This window comes from Pogona vitticeps, chromosome 1, assembly GCF_051106095.1.
Source record: "Pogona vitticeps strain Pit_001003342236 chromosome 1, PviZW2.1, whole genome shotgun sequence".
NCBI classification, from domain to species: domain Eukaryota; kingdom Metazoa; phylum Chordata; class Lepidosauria; order Squamata; family Agamidae; genus Pogona; species Pogona vitticeps.
The window spans coordinates 23,371,088-23,394,572 of NC_135783.1; the positions used below are offsets into that span (position 1 = coordinate 23,371,088).

The 23,485-nt window shown below is 37.7% G+C and overlaps 1 protein-coding gene across 2 annotated transcripts in view; it reads right to left on the reverse strand.

Annotated features, from left to right (window-relative positions):
- Positions 1-1,949: 1,949 nt before the first annotated feature.
- Positions 1,950-23,485, reverse strand: part of CAMKMT (calmodulin-lysine N-methyltransferase) — a 394,982-nt gene continuing 373,446 nt past the window's right edge. For both annotated transcript variants that reach the window (XM_020800529.3, XM_020800528.3), the window contains 3 exons: positions 19,239-19,302; positions 12,199-12,330; positions 1,950-4,343 (listed from right to left, as the gene is read on the reverse strand). In XM_020800529.3, coding sequence (XP_020656188.3) covers positions 4,272-4,343; positions 12,199-12,330; positions 19,239-19,302 — 268 coding nt within the window. In that variant the 3' untranslated portion in view covers positions 1,950-4,271. The remainder of the gene's footprint in view (positions 4,344-12,198; positions 12,331-19,238; positions 19,303-23,485) is intronic.

Here is a 23,485-nt window from a genome sequence, read left to right on the forward strand (position 1 = left end):
AGGTCAACAAGCCTATGACATCAGGGCCCAAAACTAAGACCCAGCCCCATGCCCTTGGGATGTCACAGGGAATGCCCTTTTGTGCTGTCATAGGCCAGTAGAACGGAGTTTCCAGATCAGCAGTATCCCATTCTCTTTGATTTCACGTCCAAAGCTTAAAGACTTAATATATTTGCGAAGGCTTTCACGGCCGGGATCTAATGGTTGTTCTGGGTTTTTCGGGCTCTTTGGCCGTGTTCTGAAGGTTGTTCTTCCTGACGTTTCGTCAGTCTCTGTGGCCGGCATCTTCAGAGGACAGCAACCTTAAAGACTTAGTCTGTGATCCCAAAAAGTAGTCTCAGGGCTACCACTGAGACACAACAAGATGACACTTTGGTATGTCCCAGACAAACTCCCCTTTGCTGTTGTTGGTGACATTTTATTTATTTATTTATCTATTTGTTTATAATATCTCTTGAAATTACAAGAGGCAGCAGGAATCTTAGTGGGTGATTTCTTTTGCATGAAACCCAGCTGGAAATATTCCATATTTCTCCTTATATTCTTCATGTATTCATTTGGCTGTATTGAAATGTTTTGAAGTACACAAGGGTATATGATCTAGAGTCTCTGGACGTCCTTGGCCATACCTGTGCTTTTACACCATTCTCATGCTAAGGATAGAACTGCAGCATAGAAAAGGCTGTTCACATTGTTCCTATAGCATTTGATTTCTTGGGGTAGCCACATGACAGGTCTTATAAAAACTTTCTTCAAATTTATCTAGCCTTTTCGTCTTGAATAACAAGAGACCTCCTGTCATCTTCATGGCTTTTGATCCTGTCTGGCCCAACTCTCTCTCCCCTTTGCCCCACCCCACCCCATCTAGCTTTTGCCTTTTGTCTGCTTCCTTCCCTCCTGCCTTTATCTCAATTGATTTCACTGGAACTAGACCTTGCCCTCCATCTATCTCTGTACAAGCATCACCCTAGAATATAAGGACTCTTCATCTGAAAACCTGACTTATTGTCCGTGTTGCAGAGTGCCTTTTTTCATTTATGTGACTTCAGAAGGGGGCAAAAACATTTGAGAGGACACTGGACATGTAGAACAGAAGCTAAAATGTTTCAAAAATGAAAGAAAAGCTTTTTAGTCTTTATTGTATCTCTGTGTATGCCTAATTATCACCAACAAAATGCACACACCCTTCATATTATTTGTTAGTAATAGGGGTGACATCTCCCAACATCACCTCCTCTGCCTCATTTTAAAGTCTGCTGTTATTTAGAGTAATCTGCACTCTACCCACAATCTTAAATGAGGTGTAGGGAGTAGGGATGATTGTTAAAATAATAACCTCTTGGAAACTGTCATAAAGTGCATTTTAGTGATCATATGCGTGTAAATACTTATGTTTTTTTCCTGTGTCTTTCGCATGTCTGTTTAGCTAGTGAGGTCAGAATCCTTTCTGCCACATTTTATAGCAAGAAGAGGTTTCTGCCATTTCAATATGAATGAAACACTTCCTCAGCTGCCTGCAAGCCATGAGAAAACTATGGACCAGAGCATTGTTGCTGCTGGTTGTCAGCCTTTAAATAGCAGCTAAATCCTGTTGCTTAGCATAGTAAGTCACAACTAGAGTAAGCATATTGAATTAGTGGGGATTGGCGAGTCAGCTCCTCTACACGTTCCACTGATTCAATGGTCCTAATCTCATTGTAACTACCAGTAACTGCTAAACAACAGGATTTCAGCCACTGGCTCACATCTTCAGAATATTTTTTAATATACTCACTCATTTTAAACTTACAAACAATACACACCACCCTGAAACACACATGCATGAGACTAATTGTATAGATTGTAGTTAAAAAATAAGATTTGATGTATTCAGGGTTATGATTACATTTACTTTCAATAAAGACCATGTTGTGATTTGGGGACATACTTTCACATATAGACTTCACAAGTTTTTGACATTAAAAAACTTTATTAACATATTTTCAAGTAGAAACACAAACCATATTATTTGTCAATGACCAATTATGTGCTTAGCTAATCTAATATACAAAAATAAATCAGAAGAGGCATTTCCCTAATAAAGCACAAGTTACAAAAAGACGACCCCTATAATTCTTCTTACAGTACAGACTAGAAAGAACCAAAGGCAAATGTTCCTGTTATACAATGATCCTAAACAGCAAATACTACAGTCTATGGCCCCCAGTCCTTTCATCGATTATATGCATGAGTAATTTAGCTGCACCATTCAGCCTCAATGCGTAAATGTTTGCAGGATCGTGTTCTTAAGACCCCTTCAATTAAATCCTTACGGGATAATAGCCTGCATTTGAGACACAGGCTTGTACTGACATGACAGGCTCGGAAAAGAAACAAACAACAATAATTAGTTGTTCATTTTGATATACTTGTTATCTCCTCAGAGGCAGAGAAAAAAAGAATTAGAATAATAATTTCCAGGGTCCTTAGATAAAAGCTGGTAAGTTTATGTACATGTCTATTCTTAAGCACTTTTGCAGAGACACAGCAAGCTTATATTTTGGTTGATTTTTGCATGTCCTCCCTCGTGAGATTTCTCCTGAACACATACCTTCTTGGCATATATATCTGCAGGACAGTTCCTGACTGAGGGAGAGCTTCCTCTATGACAAACCCAGTCATCTCTAAATTCTTATCATTTCTTAGCAGAAATTCCACCCAGTAAGAGTCTCAATGTGAAATCCATAAAATCCATAAAACGAGATCTACCACTGAAATACTAGGATAAATGGCTGGTTTGCATTGCCCCTGGTCTTTATCCAACACTGAGAATAGACTGCTGTTTTATCAAAAGAGGAATAAATTGCTGTTATTGTGATGTTAGCCCATCACTTGGCATCGCAATTCAGGTTTTTGTGAGAAAGAAATGTATGATCTAACTGCGACTTGACCTGTGCCTTCTGAGATCCATATAGGTGCTCTAATGGAGCATAAAAAGTATTGAATACAAGGACATGCAAACTGGTGGAGAAGAAATGCATTTGAGGAGAGCAGGAAAGGGAACAGGACTTTTGTGCACAATTCCGTTTGTTAAATCCGGAGAGGAAAAGCAATAAACCAACGGTAATTATTTTAATGTACTTCCCCCATAAATTGCACAACGAATTGCATTCACGTTTGATATTGCCAGGACTGCTTTTTAAAACTGAGGTGGAGGAGTGAAGAAGGGGATATTTATGAGCACTTTGCAAATTCAGGCTGGGAGCTTTCTGAAAGTGCCAAAAATTCTCTTTAAACCAGTGAGAAAACCAATCCCAATCAGTTCTGGCTTCTGCTTTGAAAGTAGGAATTGTTGCTTTTTCCAGAAGAGGGGGCAAAACAAAATCTGTGAATTATGCTCACTTTAAAACAGATGTTTGTGTTCCTTCTGGAGAGTAGGGAGTAAAAAAAAAAAGACAATTGCTAGAGCATTCTGAGTTTCTCAGACAAGGATCTATTTTTAACAGAAGGTCTGGGGAACAGTTGCAGTTAGATTTCACTACTGATAAAGGCTCACTTTTCATTCATAGCCAGAGCACTCTTCTTGTACCTAAACAGATAATAAGTACTCAGCACACTCCCCCTTCTTGACACAACACACTGAGACTAATCACACATAATTGGAGAGGAGGAGCAGAGGGCTGGCCAACCCATTGTGTCCAGAGGACAAATGGTCAGTTTATGAGGCTTTGGTTTGAGGCAGTAATTTCTTATACATCTACAAGGAAAGGACCAAAAAAAAAATCCTGTTGTCAAAAAACATTAAGTAATCAAGCAAAGCAAGTTTGAAGCATTTTACTCTGAAAAGGGAGAAAAACCCATAAGGCAATTTTCAAGAATAGCATGAAGGATGAAGGAGAGTAAATCAAAATATAGCATGAAGCACATATAGAAAATGAGTGCCGAACAATTATCAGTATCGCTTTCTTACCTCCTAGAACAATGCATTCTTTAGCATTTTACAGCCACAGAACATACCCTTTCAAATGTAGCCGTTTTTCTCAAGTTGAAGAAATCATGTGCATGATGACAGTTGCAAGGGGAGGAAAATGTAACTCTTAAGGCTTCAGGTCTTACAGACTTGCTTTAACAAAACAATGCAGAAGTTCTACGAATGATTTACAGAACACAGCTCACAGTTTTTCCTCTTGAAATAATTGATGGTAACTCTTGATCACTTTGATTATTCTTAAAATGGCACATTCATGTAGCTATTCCCCTCCCCTGTAATCCAAATATATCTACCACATATGCTACTTCTTTAAAATAAGAAGAAATGGATAGTGGAGATTTTCATCATAGATACCCTTTTCTTTCTTTTTCAACTGTAATTAAAAAAAAACAGAGAACAAGATTAATTTTAATGACATGGACAGAAATCTTTTTCTCTGAGCCTGATTCTTCAAGCCAATGTATATTTATATTAAAGATTACACCCAGAATTATGACATAGTTAATAGCTTCTAGCACAATTTACAAGTTTATTTTTGCAACTGCATAGCAAAAAGTGCTCATAAGAAAACAACATACTTGAAAAACACAAATAATTGATTCACTCAGTTGATTTAAGCACATTACAGTTAATCTAACTGCAATTAGAAATACACGAAGGCTAAAACTACACATTAGAATATGTAACTTTGGGTTCCTAACAGATACAGTATTTCAACTAACTAGTGACCTCAGGACTTCTTTAATACCTTCATACAGAAGAGCATTTCAAATAAGCCTAAATTGCTTCAAATATTAGAATGTAGTTTTATATTAATAACATGCAAATCAAAATTTCCTCTCTTATTCAACTTATTCTTGGCAATACGAATTAAGGTTATATGAACCTCAGCAGTCCAATGTGATAGAAAATGGATTCATTTTAAAAGAAATATTTCCTTACACAGGGGTTAAAATAGCTTATTTATCAAAAAAGTAAATTTGGGATATATTTTCTATAGGCACAAATTTAATACATACAGCAAACTGGATCAATCTGAAGAGTCCTGCAAAATGTAGCAGTCTTAATAAACTACCTCTCTAAAATTAGATGGACAGACAGACAGACCAGCCGATAAAACTCAGAAAGCCATGGGGCATTGTTGGTTTTCCATGTGAATAAAGTTCTCCATTTATGGTGAGAGCTATAGATTCCAGCCTGTTTGAGGCATAATGATGATTAATGAGCAATTCCCATATTTTAATCTAAAGAAACTAAATAAGACTTTATCCCATAGAAAAAGAATGCTACTGTCACAGACATTAGCCTTTCCTTTAAAATTTTATCCGTATTACGATAATATGAAAATTGTCTTCCTGATTTTGTGAACTTTAACACAGATTCTTCTTTCTGTTTGCATAAGAGGAGTCAATTGGTTTTATGGTAATCCGGCAGCATTTTGGGTGGTGAAGTAGATCTCTGACTAACTGTTCAGCAGCCAAACCATTCTGTTTTAGAATGACGGAGAGTGCTCCACTATCTCAGATATTAACTGATTTATTATAGCTTGAACTTTTATCGGATCTTTGCCCAGAATAAACTACTTATTCTTGAAGAACCAAACAACCTTTCTGTTTCTTCAGCTGAGGCCACTCTGAGGTTTTTGAAAAAAATGAATTTTGAAAACTTCCCTGTTTGTGGGGGGACGGACTGGATTTAAAGCCACTTCCAGTCAAAGTTGTATTTTGAAGTTGGTTTGCTGGGATGGAAACCAACAAGCAACAAATACATATAACTATTGTTGAAGGAAATTATCTCCTGGAGAAATAAACTTCCAATGGACAGTCCTACTGCACTTAATCCTCTCCCTTTAGATGCTGTTTAGTTCAGCAGCCTCACTAGCTTACATGCAGAAATAGTAAATTGCAAAACCTCTACAGTAAACTCACAAGGGAAAAAATGCTCTTGTTTAGGGACCTGGTGGGTCTGATATGCCCCCATGTCTCTTTTAACCTGAATTCTCTAGTGACCTCTGGTGGCCAGCATGAAGTATCCATTACAGAGTTTAACCACAATCCAGACCTAGCTCCACCATTCCAGATTAGCAGGGGGATGTTAAACAAATAAAGAAATGCCACAAAGCCATGTATTACTGCAACCTGTTATCCAGCCATAAGTGCATCCGAAACATAACATTATTGTACTTGTATATGCATATAGACCCATTTGCAAACAGTGCATATGTTCGAGTCTGGGAATATTATGTAGAGTGTTATTGCGCACATCATGGTTGCACTTCTGAGCCCAATTAATGATTGTAATTTTATGAAATGAAAAAAACCCTCATAAACCTGTCTTTTGAAACCCATGAACAACTAAAAGCAAATTGTGAATAAAACAATTTTTCAATTTTGCAAGGAAGAGAGAGGAGAGGGGGGCGGATGGAGAGTGAGAGAGGCCTATGAGGACTGAAATAAATTATATGGCTGCTCTTAGTAGCATTATGCTTTACCTCCTAATTGGATGTAACACACTCAGACCCACAGGGTGAACAGCAGCAGCAGGAGAGGAATTCATACTGTTTACCCTTTACAGTAGCCACAATTATCAACAGCACACCATACAGATTATAAGCACCAGACACTCATAATGTGGCATTTCAAACAGATAACGAGAAAGGCAATCCAACCATTCTTTTGACATCACATCCAGAGCTCATAACCGTGGTTTTGCTTTTGTTTTTAAAGCCACCTCTGCTTTGTTTTATTATTATTTAAAAATTGAATGCACGTTTTATAATTATTTCAAAGGGAAAGGGGGGGGGAAGTAAAGCATTCAGCCTCTAGTGAAACCCACACAATTTATGTCATGCAAACATATATTCTGACGTATATTTACACAGAGGTGTAAATCTGGTTTGTTAATGTTTATCTGCTACTGTTTTTAAGAGCGTAACAAGGACAACCTTAATATTGCTGTTGAGAAACAACTATGTTATGGAAAAGAAAAGAAACAAGCAGTACCACTATATATATATATATATATATATAAATATCCCTACCTTCTGCTGTTTGGCTTCTGAACAGGCCGATTTCATGATGTGGGTGCAATTTTAAACAAAAGCACTGGCATATAGTGTAGGAAGGCCCAGTTTTGATTACAGGCTTGCTTTTTAACGGAAATAAAATTTCACAGCTAACAATGAGAGGTGAAAAGTTTAAGAGGCAAAGCTGTTCCTCCTGATCACTGACTGTTAATCAGCTTCATGGGTGGTTGCCTAAATCTGTGGATTTTTTTTTTTTTTGTTACTTGCACTACTGCCAAGATTGTAACTAATTTTTCCCCCGTTGTAAGAGGAGGGGTGAACAACTCCCCATAGAAGGCAGCTGTGTATGAGTGACATGAAGCACTAATGCAGAGGGCAAAATTAAAATTCATGAATCTCTTCACGACCATTTGTGTAACAAGATTAAGACGGGACAGCAGAAAATAGCTGCATTATCAGGCTTCTTACAGTTCTCCAGCTGGTTACGCTCTATTCCAAAACAGTAGGGATAAGAGGATAACATGAAGCCAAAAGGAAAACGCCTCTCCTTCATTTGGGAGCAAACTCATCCTAGGGAAAGATGAGGCACGGGAAGGCATATACAACAAGAAAACAGGGTCTTACTCTGTACACAAACTTTTAACACTGGAATTTACAACTGCAAAACAAAAAGAACAATACAGTTATACGAAAAACCACACTGTGGCAATTGTCACTCTGGAAAACTAAATGATCTGTTGTTGTTGTTGTTGTTGTTGTTGTTTTGTTTTGTTTTGTTTTGTTTTGTTTTGTGCTACAGAGGGCAGAGGGGGAAGAAAATTCCTAAAGGAGACTATATTGGCTGATGTCATTTAGGAAAACATTAAATAACACATTGGCATCCTTAGGGCTATTTGGATCTGAATTTGGGAAGAGAGCATATCTTTCAATGTTTCATGCTAAATATAGTTCTTAACACCCCAATTCTCATTCCAAGGATCTGGGTATATACTGCCTCCCCTTATTGCACATGACTGAAAGATGCACTACACTAGTTGCATGCTGAATTCACTTACTCTACCATGATCAATACTGCTTTTTCTTAAACACAACCAGGTGATTTAATTAATTAATTAATTAATGTTTTTCAAAATAGTTGAAAAACATAGTTGTCCTATTATGATAACATATGTTATATGTTATCAGCATATCAAAATATAATCCTATTCCTTTATTTTATTTATTTATTTAAAATATTTCTATCTGGCCTTTCTACCCGAAAGGACCCAAGGCGGCTATTAATGCAAAATATAACCCAATTTGTGTGAGGCAGTGGACAATGCAATGCATAATGATTCAGAGTGCAATCCTACATGTGAATTGGAATTAGTTCCAACATACACACACAGAATTGTGCTGTTAATGTTCTTATGCAATCACAAGCACAAAAGGGACCTATTGCCCTCAGGTCAGAATCAAATCCTGAAAAATAGCAAAACTAGTATAATTTTAAGGAGATGCCTGAATAGCTCAAAGTGTGAGCAAGGCTGCAAGATGAGTAATCAAAGAAATAATCCAGAACACACAATGACTGTTTTAAGTAATCTGAGACTGCTAGACTATATGAGTTTTCATGTGCTTTTTAAACATAATTTCTTTAAATGTTTTTGAGGGGTTTTTTTAATTACTCAGTTTTCTGTTTTTAAGTGGTATTTGTTTTATTCATTTTATTTAGTCTCATTGGAGGGGGGGGAAGTGTCGGATAATAAATAAATACATACATTTCCAGGTCTAGATTACAAACCAGAAGTTTAGAAGGATTTCTGTCCTTAAAGTTCATGGTATAAAACTACCTATAGAGTCTAAAGTTGTGATCATTACTATTTCTTTGATGATGTTCTATGACATCTCAGATAGTCAATTGGACAGTTTGCATCCTGGAAGCCCTCTTGAGTTGCATTTCCATTCGCTAAACTACAGAAATTTGGTGGCAAATGTGAAAAAAACTGCTCCAAATATGCAAGAAATGCTAGTATTAAAGAATTTTCTGGTGGGCTGCTGCAAAAATAAGAACATTTCTTGCTTGTGCAGTTTTGCTCTCTCACCATTGTTTCTCTGGTGTTCCCAGTGTGGCTGAGTCACACAATTGAAGAGTAACTCTGTTATTCCAACATTTCATTGCTAATTTCCCTCATTTCATTAGCACTATGTGTGAAAATATCTATGTAGCTCTGACAAGTCAACAGAGTTTCCATCCCAGTGCAGGCTGACCATGATGGCAAACTGATGCCAAGCCAAAGGCAGTCCATTAGTCTTTATATAATTTATCCTGCCTGACAGCGCCCTATCTAACACACTTTTGCTATCTCAAACGAGCAGCAACACTAGGAGTCTACTAGGTCTCCAGATGGCTGTCACATGTAACTGGTCGGCTGTGTTTCACTTGGTGTCTCAGAAGTTTCCCTTTCTTGATCAAGTATACCAGCAATCCTGGACTGATCACTTGGGGGGGGGGGGGAGAACTCCTGAAGCCTTGTCTGACTTCTTCCACCTCAAGAAGAATCTCAGCAAGTAGTGGGGAATGGATAGTCATCCAGATACTTCTGGATTGCAAATGTTCTCATCATCTTTCACTAAACAATAGCGAAAGATCATGAGAGTTGCAGTCTGACAACTTCTGAAGACCTGAAGCTGTAGAGCATCCCATTTCAGTACAGCAACAGGATACATGTGACAAACAGGCCCAAGCTAAACTTATGCAAGAACAGTGAAGTACTGTATAGCCATGAAAGCTCAAACTCCAACCCTCTAAGATGCTATTAAAGCGGAGGAAAGGATAACACCAGAAAGCCATTCCTGTAGTAGTCCTGTATTCCAACTGACTACTGAATGTAACACTGAACATGACTTGAGTCCCAAAGAATCAAACTAATGAACACTTTTTCCTCTTTGAAGAAGCAGTGGTTTTCCAAACTGTGGCCCAAAGGATCCTAGGAATGCTCAGTTCTGGAACTAGCAAGCATCCAGGAATACAGTTTGATAGCGGTATGTACAGCCACAGAAAGTTGCTGGCTGTATTCTAAAGCACAGTCTAAGATGATGCAAGGAAGGAAAAAGCTGGGTGGTCCTTGTACCCAATCTGAAAACAAGGGTGGGTGATGCTTTTACGAGACCACAAAAATGAGAAGTAGAAGCCTTTGACTCTATGTGAGTCCTGGTCATCTGGGCATTACAGAGCTGGGAGAAGTATAGAAATAAAGTCCAATGGGGACTGTATATATATATTATATATAAAGTCCCCATGGCCAGATGTGTAAACATCCTTCTAGGAGGACTGTGAATGGAAGACAATATCTTCCTCCAACCACTAGGCAACACTGTTTAATTTGCTGCTCTGCTTTCAAAAAGGCTGCACAGCAACTCGTATTCAACAGCATACTGCTTCTGAACCTGGAGGTATTCTATGCGATAGCTACCAATAGTCCTAGCTGGTTTAATTCCCATTTAGATGCATGTAAACTAGTGGTCCTCAATTCATTTTGAGGCAGTAGAGTTCACAAATGAATTACATTCAGTACAGAAGTTATTTCTCTTTTATTTGTTCTGAACCAGTCGCTAAACTATTTTATTGGATAACCCTCTATGTTTTTAATCAGACTTCTCTTCAGCTTCCTTTTAAAGTAAAACTGCACATACTATAGCCTTGCTCAAAAGGAAGTTACACAACAGCTCTGTCACAGGTGTATGGGGTCTCAGAAACTGACCTGTCCTCAACTACAAGGGCAGCCAAATTAATGCAAAACCATGAAGACACAGCATGCCATTTCAGCTACAGCTATCCCTTCTGGTTTGAGACCAGATGGCAGAGAGAAAGCCATGAAAGAAACCAATCCTGTTCGCACTGTGGTGACATTCCATGCTTGCAGAACTGTGAAGGTTTTTTCATACATCTCTCTCTCTCTTCAAGGCTTAGCATGACATGGAGTTAGGTACAAATGGTTATGGACCTATGCATCAGAGCATCAATCTCTAGTTTTTGTTTAGAACTTGATGGACATCCTAGCTCCTGCTGATGGGCTACAGCAGTGGTTCTTAACCTTTGTTACTCGGATGCTTTTGAACTGCAACTCCCAGAAACCCCAGTCAAGACAGCTGGTGGTGAAGGCTTCTGGGAGTTGCAGTCCAAAACTCCTGAGTAACCCAAGGTTAAGAACCAGTGGGCTACAGCAGTGGTTCTAACCTTGGGTTACTCAGGTGTTTTGAACTGCAACTCCCAGAAACCCCAGTCAGGACAGCTGGTGGTGAAGGCTTCTGGGAGTTGCAGTCCAAAAACACCTGAGTAACCCAAGGTTAAGAACCACTGGGCTACAGTATTCAAGCGTTGGGAAGCTCAGGCCAGCTCCTTCATAGGAATGAACAAGGAAAAAGAAAATGGAAGGAGATGGCTTTGGTGGAGTCCAGTTCTCAGTGTCAGCTGTGTAGTGAACTAAACCTTTCTCCAAGTAATAAATTTGACTTTGATCAGTAGGGCTGATACATATAGAAAACTAAAGGTGTTTCTCAAAATTTGTCTTCAAAGGTTTTCCTCTGTCCTATATTACTCTACACCTGTGTGTAATAAAAGACGAAAGTGATAAGTCGCTTTATGTAAGCAAGCTTAGAAATCACTCAGATAAGTGCCTTTGACCTAAATCTTGTAGTGCCTAGATCTGATGTATAACCCCACAAATGTAAAATTCTGTATGAGATTTAGAAGCTTGAAGCTGCCAACTGACCCAGCCACAGAGCAGTTAGATAAGGATTTAAACCATGGTATGATACAATTAGACATTCACCTCCTATTTATTTTCATATATTTTCCTATTTAATGGAGTTAATACTGGCAAGCTTTTCGTTTAAAATGCATGTACTTGCTTGTGATAGATGTGTATGAGATGAGCTAAATTAAACACCCCTGAATGTTTTGAATTAGACCCTTATGAATGAACAGATTAGTTCTGAGAAAATGATAAACAGAAGAAGCTTCTATAAAGCTCTTCTAGACATGCAAAGATAAAGTATAGTTCTTCCACACAGAATAATCAGATACAAAAAAATAGCTATTTAGAAGCAGCATACCTAAGAGTACTTTAATCAAACATTTAGGTTACCTGCCAAAAGGACCATGATCTCTTCAAAATGCAATGCGGATTAAAGTGTTATCTAACACAAGCAGAAAACTAACCTTGGAGTGGAAGTTTGAAATGTGTTCATCATAATTTTCATGTCTTTGGATAGAGAAACCAGCTTTTTCAGCTAGATTGCAAAACTGGTTTAGAGTATTCCCTCTCAGCGGAGCAAAAATCATCGCTTTGCCCTAGAATGTTGAGGAAAAACATTAACACATTTTATTTAAAATTCCAAATAAATCAGCTATAGCATAAAACTGATCAAAAATTCAAGATGTTTCTTAAAGCAGTTATCATTTTGTTGGGAAAGTACTCACAACACGAGAAAAACAGATCAGAATATTCAGCTTGACTACATAGACTACAAAACATGTCATGAATATTTGCACTTAAATACGATCAAGCTTATTTTTATATTGTCCATACATTAAAAAAATATTCTTATATGTTCTAAATGTAACATAAGCATGGTTGCTGCATGTTACAAAGAAAATTCAGCCAAATTAATCATCATCACATGCAGACCTGAAGATAAGCATACACCCCACTATATCCCAAAGTTGTAGAAACGGAAGGCCATGTGATCAGTGGGCTTTCTTGCCCATTATATCTTCTGCGCCCCCTTGAAAAATGCATCCAAAGGAAAAAGGCTGAGATGTGGTAAAGGTTTATATTCTTGCAACAAGCTACTTCTTGACAGAGTATCATATTCAGGGTCTGAGCCAGTCTGGCATATTCTTTTTTAGGACAACCAGTTTCATTCTCTCCTTTATGCTGGTTTTCTATAACCCCTCCCCAACAATCGTTTTGAGTTCACTGAATGCTATTAGTACTCTCTATGCTGTGATTGTTTCTGTCTGTCTGTTCCTTACTCTCTCTTTGGATTTTGTTCTAAAGGTCTCTGCAACTCATTGACTTTCCCCACAGTTCCTGAGACCTACCCCCTTTTGTCTAAATGCTCTCCTATTTTGGCTATGCAACCAACACTTGGACGGTGGTTTCAGTCTTAAGCTATACAATTATCTTTCATGGGCAATGTATTTTACATATTTGACGGGTATTAAAATGAGTCTAAAGGTCAGGGAGATCCACATGATACCAGACAGTTTCATTGAGTTATTTTACTTGATTAATTTAAAATAGTGATGTATACCCTCTTTTTGCACAATATTGTGTATAATATAAAAATTATACACAAAGTAAAATAAAACACAATAAAAATTAGCAGCTGCCACCCGTACCACCAACTCAACAAGAGGAACAAGCATGTAGGTAAAGAGAATTAAAAACAGCAGAAATTCAAATATGATAGAGAGCTAGGGGAGCAATTCACTCTACTGAAGGATTATTTATTTATTTATTTATTTATTTATTTTATTTTATTTTATTTGTTCAATTTATACCCCGCCCATCTAGACCAAAGTCTACTCTGGGTGGCTAACAACAATATATAAAAGTAAAAGCAATTTAAAAGAAAAACAACAGTAATAATATAATTCAAGACAGTGAAGAATAGATCAGATTATACAAGCATAATAAGGTTATTACAGTATAGTCAAATCTAAATAGACCATCCTAGAAGTAGGGTCTTGCTGCTGCAATGGAAGGACAATGAGAAGAGAAGGCAAGTCAGATTTTCCTATGCATGGAGATGCAAATGGGAAAGCCTCTGAGAATGACCCTACTGATGGAAAATGAAGTGCTTCAGATATCCTGATTCTAAGGTATTAATTTTTATAACCTTAGGTTGATTGTGTACATAAAACAGGATGTCTGCAGCAACAGCCCTCAACTGTGGAATCCTTTCCTTACAAAGAGAAACTAAGTTAACTACACCTTAACTGGGCCTCTGACAGGCAGTTAAAACTACTATTCAGAAGAGTTTTTTTTATCTCCAGGCCTGGTTTTTAAAGTTGGCTTTTGGGGAATGTTTTCAATTTGTTTTTAATCTGTTTTAATGTTTTTAATTTATTCTGGATGATTTTAACCTGCTTTGAATATTTTAATTGCCTCTGGTGCCCTGAAGGGCAGGGGCGAAATGGACAAATGATTCAAATAAATAAATAGCACTTTGAATTGGCCCAGAAACAATTCAAAAGTAGTGCAATTATGTGAAATGTGAGGCTTCTTCATCATGTCCAATATCTGGCCATTGTCTCTGCAGAAGCTTCTGTGTACTTTTAACAGGGGTGAAAAGATTCCATCATATTTCCCCCATCCTGGCCGCCTTACACTGGTTACACTAAAAACCAGGCCGTCTCGGCAGTGGCCCCTCGTCTCTGGAACAACTTATTTATTTATTTTATTTATTTACAATATTTTTTAGCCGCACCATTGCCAGTGGCTTCTGGGCGGCGTACAACATTAAAACTTAAAAACATTAAAAACATTTTAAGAGACAGTATAAAATAGCATATATTAAAATATTTCTTAAAACATTAAAATTAATTAATTAAAATGCTGGGTGAACAGAAATGTCTTTGCCTGGTGCCGAAAGGCCAAGAGTGTCGGAGCCAGGCGGATCTCTCTAGGGAGGGTGTTCCAAAGTTGGGGGGCAACACCCGAGAAGGCCCAACAGAAATCCACCTGGCCCCCTCGCTGAGGGCCATCAAGAACAAACTACAGGCAAGCCTTCCCAACAGCTGTCACTTAGATTTTGGGTTTTTTTTTTTACTCTTGTAGTAAAATTGGGTCCCATCTTTTAATGTATTTATGTTTTCATTTATTATATCTGTATTTTTGTTTTTTGTAGAAACCGCCCAGAGTAGTCATGTTCTAGATAGGCAGTATATAAGACAAACAAACAAACAAACAAATACTTTTGAATGCAGCCCCAGGTAGAGTGCATTGCAGTAATCCAGTCAGGCTGTAATTAAGCCAGACATGGCGACATCTTGCCAAATATATTGCAAATTTTGTTGTTGGGAGTTCTCAGAATTCCTTGCAAGGAAGCTACATTATAGCTTATGTTATGCCATCACATGGCCCAACAATACCTATTTGCCAAGGTCACTTCCTATTTTCTGATACTGGTCTCTGATAAAACCCTGACTTTGTTTTTAAAATTTGCTGACACCTTGTTAAAATTTTGAACATGAGTTGCTGGTGTTTTGATTTGCCAGAGTTCATTTCTATCCCCAGGGTCTTCAGACATTCATTTTTCAAAAATCAGAATGGGGAAGTTCATACTTAGGCAGCATTCTTACGTCTACATAACTGGTATCCATGAGACACAAAAGTAGGCAAAATGGCAAGACAGCATGGGAGACCCAGCTGGTGAGATACAGAGACAGGCAAAGCAGTGGAACTGACCTGGTGAGACACCAAGGCTGACTGTTGCAGCACTAAGGACAGATCCTAATGAGCAACTTGCCTTTGGAGCATCTGCCTCTAATTCAATATTTCTAAGCTCTGAGTCTTTGAAGGACACAGACCTTTAAAGGGCCAACCCTTTGGCCAACTGGAAACTTCATTTTTCTTTGTAGCCTCTCACCTTGCATACTCAGTGCAATAGGAAAAGGATGCACTTGACCCCCCCCCCCCCAGCTCAGTGGGATGGAGTTTGTGAGGGTTTTTGGTCTAGACTTGCAGGCTCCACCAGCATGGGCTTCTGCTCCACCTCTGTGGCTTCAGGTTCCACATCAAAAATGTGGCCCAGATCCCCAACCATTGGCACAATAGCCTCAGCCTCCTTTTCCTCCTTTACACTTGAGTCTGACCTCACGACAGTGAGCAGTCTGTCATTTCACACAAATATACTGCTGTAGTATACTTTGCAGTGCTGATCGCCTTTCACGGGACAACTAATTTTTTTCTAGTATCTCAAACAGACTTTTCATTGAATTTATTTTGAATGTTCTTCACTGTGAGATTCTGCTATGGGAAAGTGAGGAATACTCCAGATAAACACATTTCAACAGAGAAAACCAGACAAACACATTTCAACAGAGAAATATAGCTATGTTAGTGATGAAAACGTCCTCCTCTTTGAAGAAGTAGTGATTTTCCAAACTGTGATCCAAAGATCCTAGAATGCTCAATGAGAAAATTAGTAAGTATCCAGAAATACAGTTTAATAACAGTATGCCCAACCACAGAAAGTTTCTGGCTGTGTTCTTAAGCTGTGTTCCTTCTTGGAGGACTGTGAATGGAAGACACCTCCTTCCTCCAGTTACTAGGTAGCACTTTTAATTTGGCTTACTTCAATTGTAAACTAAATGTTATATCAACCTCTACAATATGGTATTTGTTGTGATTCTGTATGCCTCTGTCCCCCATCCTAAAAGGAATCATGTTGTTCAAGGTAAGGTATGGGAGTGTGTGAGAGATATTTCGTGACTGGCAACTCTTTGTCTAACAAGTTTGGGACATTCTGATGCACATCACCAGAGGTAAAATCTGAAAGCTACCAGCTTTAAGCAGATTATGCAGAGTTCATTTTGGAATGTGCTTGAAACAAGGAACATGCCACCCACATCTGGCCGTGGATTTTGGAATGTTCATTCCCCCCCCCCCCCGCTGAACCTTCAGCTCTCTAATGCTCAGCCTGATAAGAAGTTGTGCAGACTTGAAAGGTAGCTTACTTTTTAATATTTTAGTTGTCTCATAAATGTATCTCCACGCCTTATCTTAGGTCATACTATGAATGCCCCCACCCGTCCTTTTCAAAAGCCCCTTGGTTCTGTTGCAAGGTTGGAAAAAATCCATGTGGAAAGTTTCATCCAATTGTTGGTAATGTATTGTTACTACTCTGTAACAATAATTTTGCTTTGGCCATGCTATCTGCATCTGGTTTCTGGCTGGCTCCCTTTTCCTTCCTCTTTCTTAGGAAAAAAATATATGAAATTGGAAAGGGATGTGTGAACATGAATGGAAGGATTCCTAGCCTGAAATGAGGCTATGATCTAAATACCACCAGCAGACCATCCGAGCAGTCTACGGCATGACTAGAGCATCCACCTACATATCGAAAAGGTACCCTTAAAATAAATTCTGCAAAGAGACAAAAAGGAAAAAAAGCGAAGAAAAAAAACACAAAATAATTTTGGAAAAATAGGAATACTAATTATCAGAACGGCAGGGCAAGAAAAAGATTCATGTATAAATGACAATGCTGGAAGGCCAGAATATTTGAAGAGATCTTTGTGGCAACTGTATAATATGAATTAAAGATAAGCTCACAATGCAGTGCAGCTAATGAGGGTTTTTTGTTTTTTGTTTTGCTACATCCCCTAAATAGGTAGGAAAACAACATCATGTACAGAGAAAGCCAAAACAAGTTCAAGTTAGAATTTAAATGCTAGGAAAAATCACTCTATGGTCCCCTGTCTCTTTGTTCTGGCATCAACTTTGCTCAGGTAGTGGTAAGACGTATTTGGCAAAGAGTTACCCAAATGCCAGAAAGGAATGCAGCACTGGGGCTACATTCTTTCTCAGGGCACAAAATGTAGCATTAAGATTCAGTGTAAGGATGGATAACGTGCTAGGAAGGCCCTGGAAGGGCTCACTACTCACATATCAAGAATTTACTGTTTGGGGGATTACCCAAGCTACTGATGGGTTCAGATATAGAACTCTGCAATCCAGATATAAAGCTGGGTTTATATAATAAAATGCTACATTGAAAGCCCTATCTTTAATATAAATGGATTCCTCTTCTAAAGAATCTCAGGAGCTATGAGATATATATTATGTTGCCAAGAAAACAGATTAACAGTGCAATCTTCTCCATATCTAGTCAAGACATTAAGTGCCACCGAGGTCAATGGGGTTTACTCCCTGATAAGTATACACAGGACTGCAGCCCAGTTCTGTGGATCCATGGATATACCCTATGTGTTTCAGAGAGTGGTTGCCATAATACACAGAGCTGGGCACAAGAAGAAGTCTCCCATTCAGACAGGAAAACGAAACAAGAAATACAACAGCATGAACCCCCAGCCCACCCTGGGAATGTACTGCTTGGTCAGGCGCATGTCCTTCCAGTATTTCCCCATATCTTCCCTTTCCCTGAAAACAAGCAGTCCACCAGCAGCTTACTCAGGTAAGCTGGACCCATGCCCATCCTTGGCTGATGAAGGTCAAGTACAAGAAACTAGGCATGCTGCTGGTTGAGATTGCCAGCGCCTCTCTTCACAAAAAGCAGGGGTTTAATTGGTGCTTATTTGGCTTCTCTTCCAAATCCTGTTTTTTTGTCAATGTTAAGTTGTTTTTATTGTGGCAAGTATTTGGTGGTCAAGGGTGAGCCAGACATTCTTTTATGGGCAGATTGCTTTTGGAATATTTCCTATGCAATTTATTTACTTGGGTTGTTTCTTAAGCTGTCTTTTATTGTTACCACCCGGGTTAACATTTTGAATTATATACCTATAGAGATATATGAAGATAAGTTTATTTTTTGGACTGAAAGCCTTTTTTTATGCCAGGAATGTTATGTTTATAATGAGTAGCAGTATAAAACATCATATTATGTGTTCCCATCCAACTCACATCTAGAAAGATTTTAATACACTGCTGCATTTATTGTGTCCTGTTATTTAGAATATGTAAATACACAGTGTATTTGGTTAAAAAAGAGGGAGGAAGGGAGAAAAGAACATAAACAAGCAGCGTTTAAGGCTATGGATCAATCTAAGGATTTTATTCACTTAATATAAGCAGGAATGAAAGACATAAATAGTGGTACTTTGCAATAAATAAATATACAATGACAAAGGTTACCATTGAAGGGATTACAAATGACAGAAGCCAACATAAAAACTTTCAATATCAGAATTTTACTTTAATATGAAGACATTGTTATCAAAGGAAAATACTCAAGAAACGCTTTGATAAAAATAATCTCACACTATCTTTGAAGCGGTTTCATTTATTTTACTACCCACTGTGTTCCTTATCAGAAGGCCAAGTATAAGAAGTTTCCTAGTTTATGATTAGGAAGGAATCTGATAGATTAGAAGACTCAATTGAAGTTGGACATAATAAGTATTAAAGTATTACATGACATTAATCCTGCCATTCCATTACTCTCTCAATCATTGTGCACAGACTAATTATTCTGAAGCCCGTGTTCAGGAGAAAATAGAAACATACTTACACTGGGTTGGAGTAATCTCTTTATTGCATCCACAAGGCTAGCTCTGTACTGGTCCAGAAACAGGCTGACATTGAGAAGAGAGCAGAATCCAGATTAAAAAGGGGTTTCAGTTCTAATGATACTAATGCAGATAAGTACAAGGCTAATTACATATGTTTACACATTGCTGTGAAGGAGAAATTAAGGTCTGCATTCCTTGCATTTCATGTACTTTAAAACAAACAAAGCCAAATCGACACTGAAGCTTGTAATCACTTTTGTCTCAAACTCAAGCCAGAAAGGTCAGGTGCAAATGTTTCTCTGCACAAGAATGAATGGTCAACAGTTAGCAGCTTTTGTTTAAGTAGCTGGGATATCAGAAATCACGATTAATATAGTGTGCAAGGGGATCAACTCACATGTTCTTTCTGGAGGACAAATTGACAGCAGAACAGATCCCATCCCCTTCAGAGTTCATTTTAGTGGGCTTTGCTGATTTATTTTTTTAACTTGTTCATTTTAACTGTTTAAAGGATCCTCAATAAATGCTGACTATAAAAATAGAATTATCATAGAATCATGAAGTTGGAAGGGGCCTATAAGGCCACTGAAATCAACCTCCTGCTCAATGCAAGAATATAAATCAGAAGATATCTGTCAGGTGGTTGTCTAAATTTCTTTTGAATGCCGCCAGTGTTGGAACACTAATCACCTCTCAAGGTAATTGGTTTCATTGCCAATTAAACCACAGTTGAAACCAAATATGATATTATAAAACTTCAACAGATAAAAACAAATTCAGTAACTTCAGAACACACTGTTTAGCCAACCTTCTCAAAAGACCTACAGATTAAACTTCTGATAGGGTGTGTCACAATTGCCTTAATTTTAGCCTTTTTAGTCACACACGTTGCTTATTAAAAGAGTTTTATAATGTGGGGTACCATTACTGATCTGTTCCTTGTGACCATCACAATTGGCATTGGAGGAAATGGGTTCATTCTTGTAGCTTTATTGTAATCTTACTCCTTGGCATTGAATTTAGTTTAGTTTCCTAAAAAAGCACATCAAGATTAGCAGCAGATCAAATTCTGCCTAGATTATCCACTTGCTATAGTACTGCTGTTGTGGGACTTTAGGTAAGGCAGAATTGGATCTTCATCAAGCATGGCAATTAAATACGTAAACTACTTTGGAATAACTGTGTACTTGGAAAATCCTGGAAGGGGCCACCATACATTGAAATCAACTTAATGGCACATTTAAGTTATTTTTATTTTTTCTTTAATCAATATGATGTAACTATCAACCAGGGCATCTCTTCAAGCAACTTATTAACACTAGACTTTTGAGATGTAGACATAAGTCTTATTGGGAACAGGTTGAGGCAGTAAATAACTTATATTGTCAGGGAAGTTCCCTCACCCTTCGTCATCAACAACCTGAGCAGTGTTTGAATATAGACTTTCTCAACCAACAGACACAACATATGCTTGACAGTGTAAACTACACATATGCTTGACACTGATCCCTTCTAACTCAATGTACAAGTAGATTACTAGTGAGATGATATAGTTCAAACCAGCAACCATGTTACCACACACTGGGGGATTTTTAACTTGCAGTATCTTACACTCTGTTTTTGTTAAGTATACTACTTTGCTTCAGTGTATTAATTTGCAAAGACATAAAGGTTCTTTTTTCTTTGATCTACATACATTCACAAGTTGGTGACATGCTTCACAGAAGGGATGCAGTGAAAACTGAGAAAAGCTCCTCTGAGTTAGCAGTTGATGGGAGCAAGAATTACTACTTTCTGTAGGCATGCAGGTACTGTATGTTGTATCCACTTGAATTGTAAAGGCAGGCATTCCAGAAAAGGCAGTGATGGGAGGAAAATATGACACTCTCTGTTGAATCCAACATATTTTGTACCATTGTCTGTGAACTATTACAAGCATCTCTGGAGCATGAATACATGTTTATATTTTATAAGCTATCATGTCAGATCTCTTTATTTTGCATGTAATGTGACAGCCAAGTATCACAGTTTATGGCTGGCGCTTCAGACATGATTTCCAGTTGTGCACTCTTCATCGTCATTTACAGCTTTGCACAGCTTCAGTAAACAGCAAAGCTGTCATGCACTGAAAGACATTTATTATGGGGAGAAGCCCTTCCTTCCAGACCATCAGATTTCCCGACAAACTGAAAATGAGTGGGGAAAACTAGATCTAAATGAACAATAAGTCATTACTGTAAAACTCAACAAGCTCAAGCATATATTCCTGATGCTGTTATTTGTCACACATACTTAGAAAATATACAATACATTTATTTGATGCTGATTTGTGAAAGCTTTGAAAGAAAAAGAGAACTGGGATTCAAATGTGCAAGGACTGAAGCTACACCTATCTATAAATAGATGGACTGATGCCTGAAATAAATGTATGCCTGCCATCCATACAAAAATCAAAGAGACAGAGATACTTTCTTCAGTAAAATCCAATTGCCTTCCCACCCTGCCCAAATTCATCCTTGCCACCAAGATGGTTTTGATCTTTTAAAAACAGAATATTATTATTATTATTTTTTTGCTTGCAATATCCTCAAATCAAAGGCTTACATCTATTGTTGCCCAGTGGTACTCTATGTTTTAAAAAAACACTCACACCCATCACAATCATGAAGATGGTTACAATTCCATTTTCAGAAGCCAGCACTTTAAGCATTACATGGAATCAGGATTTATAATGTGCTGCTGTGGATAGCTGTTTAGAAGGCACATCTTGCACAAATATGTTAACAGTAACTCCCAGCGCCTGATCCTTTGGATGGCATTGTGGTAGTCCCCAGGAATGGCAAAACGGCTTCCCACTGTTGAGACTGCATGGTGTAGCTCCGATCCAGAAAGGCTGCTGTGATCTCTGTACTCCCCAAGATAGAGATTTTTCAAGTCTCTGTGGCTCATAAAAGTTGCAGGGGCTGGTGTCAACATCACTTGCTACAATGGGGATCTTTGATTATCAGAGAAAATCAGTCAACATTTTCCCAACTCTCAGGCATCTAACAACATTTTAGCTTCATTGATATAAAGGTTGGGCTGCTACAGTTGAGTTGATTTATCAGTTGACGGTTAAGGTTACATTTACACGTTAAGTTGAGGTTTGCCAAGGAATGACGGAGGCTACAACAAGATAAACGAATCATGCAAAACTGTAAACATTAATAATTTACTTTTAGTTGCCATTTCTTATCTAACAGGTAGAGAAATGTATATCTTTCTGGTCTTTCCTCTCTTGAAAATTGAACATTTGAAATTTTCCTAGATGTTAGTAATTCTTTCAGCCTATTCTGATTTTTACTGTACAATGAGTACACAATACTTGCCCATATGCTTTCATCTAGTCTTTAACATTTATTTACACTGGCATTAAAATTCTGTGTTCAGGCACTGCTCCATCATGAAAATATTAATAATTACTGTCCAATGTCCAATAGCTAACTGATGACCAGCTATTTCAGCTTCTCTTATCTATTTTAAAATGCAACTGAACTATTTATTTAGCTATGTAGTAATGCTCTGCACTAATTTTTTTTCCACCCATAGACACAAGGTACTTGAATAATAGAATGCAAATATATTGATGATTTTTGAATTTTTAACATTGCATTACTCTTTGTAATTATGTATATTTTCAGCTGAATCTCAATATGAGTTTGGAATATGTTTATGAATGGATTTTGCTTTCCTGTAAATGGAGTCAAGTAGTGGTTAGTTCCTCAGAGAATCATACAATATCATCTTTATTGGAAAGAGTGCAATAAGAGTTTGCTACTTTTCTTAACATTTGACCACACATTTCTGTTTTGCTGTGGTTCCAGATTTTAATGATTGCAAATGATATGGAAATTTGGTAATCAAATGATGCAGATAATATTTTGTTTTCATCTCAACGCATGTATGGAACTTTGAAAATAATGTTACACATATTCAGACTAAGGTATCACCAAACATGATTCTCAATTTAGAATGAAAGTGCATGTGGAAAAAATTGCAAAATATATTGTAATGTAGCCAAACAGTCCAAAACATATAGTACATCACATAAAACAACTTGCAAGTCATTTTAAAAAAGAAAACAAAATGTGAATTCTGCTTATTAGACAAGCTGCAGAAAAGCCTGCATTTCAGCACAGGAAAACAAAATATTAATACTACTCTGTGTATTTGTAGAAAATTATGCTGGACTTTACCATAATTTGGT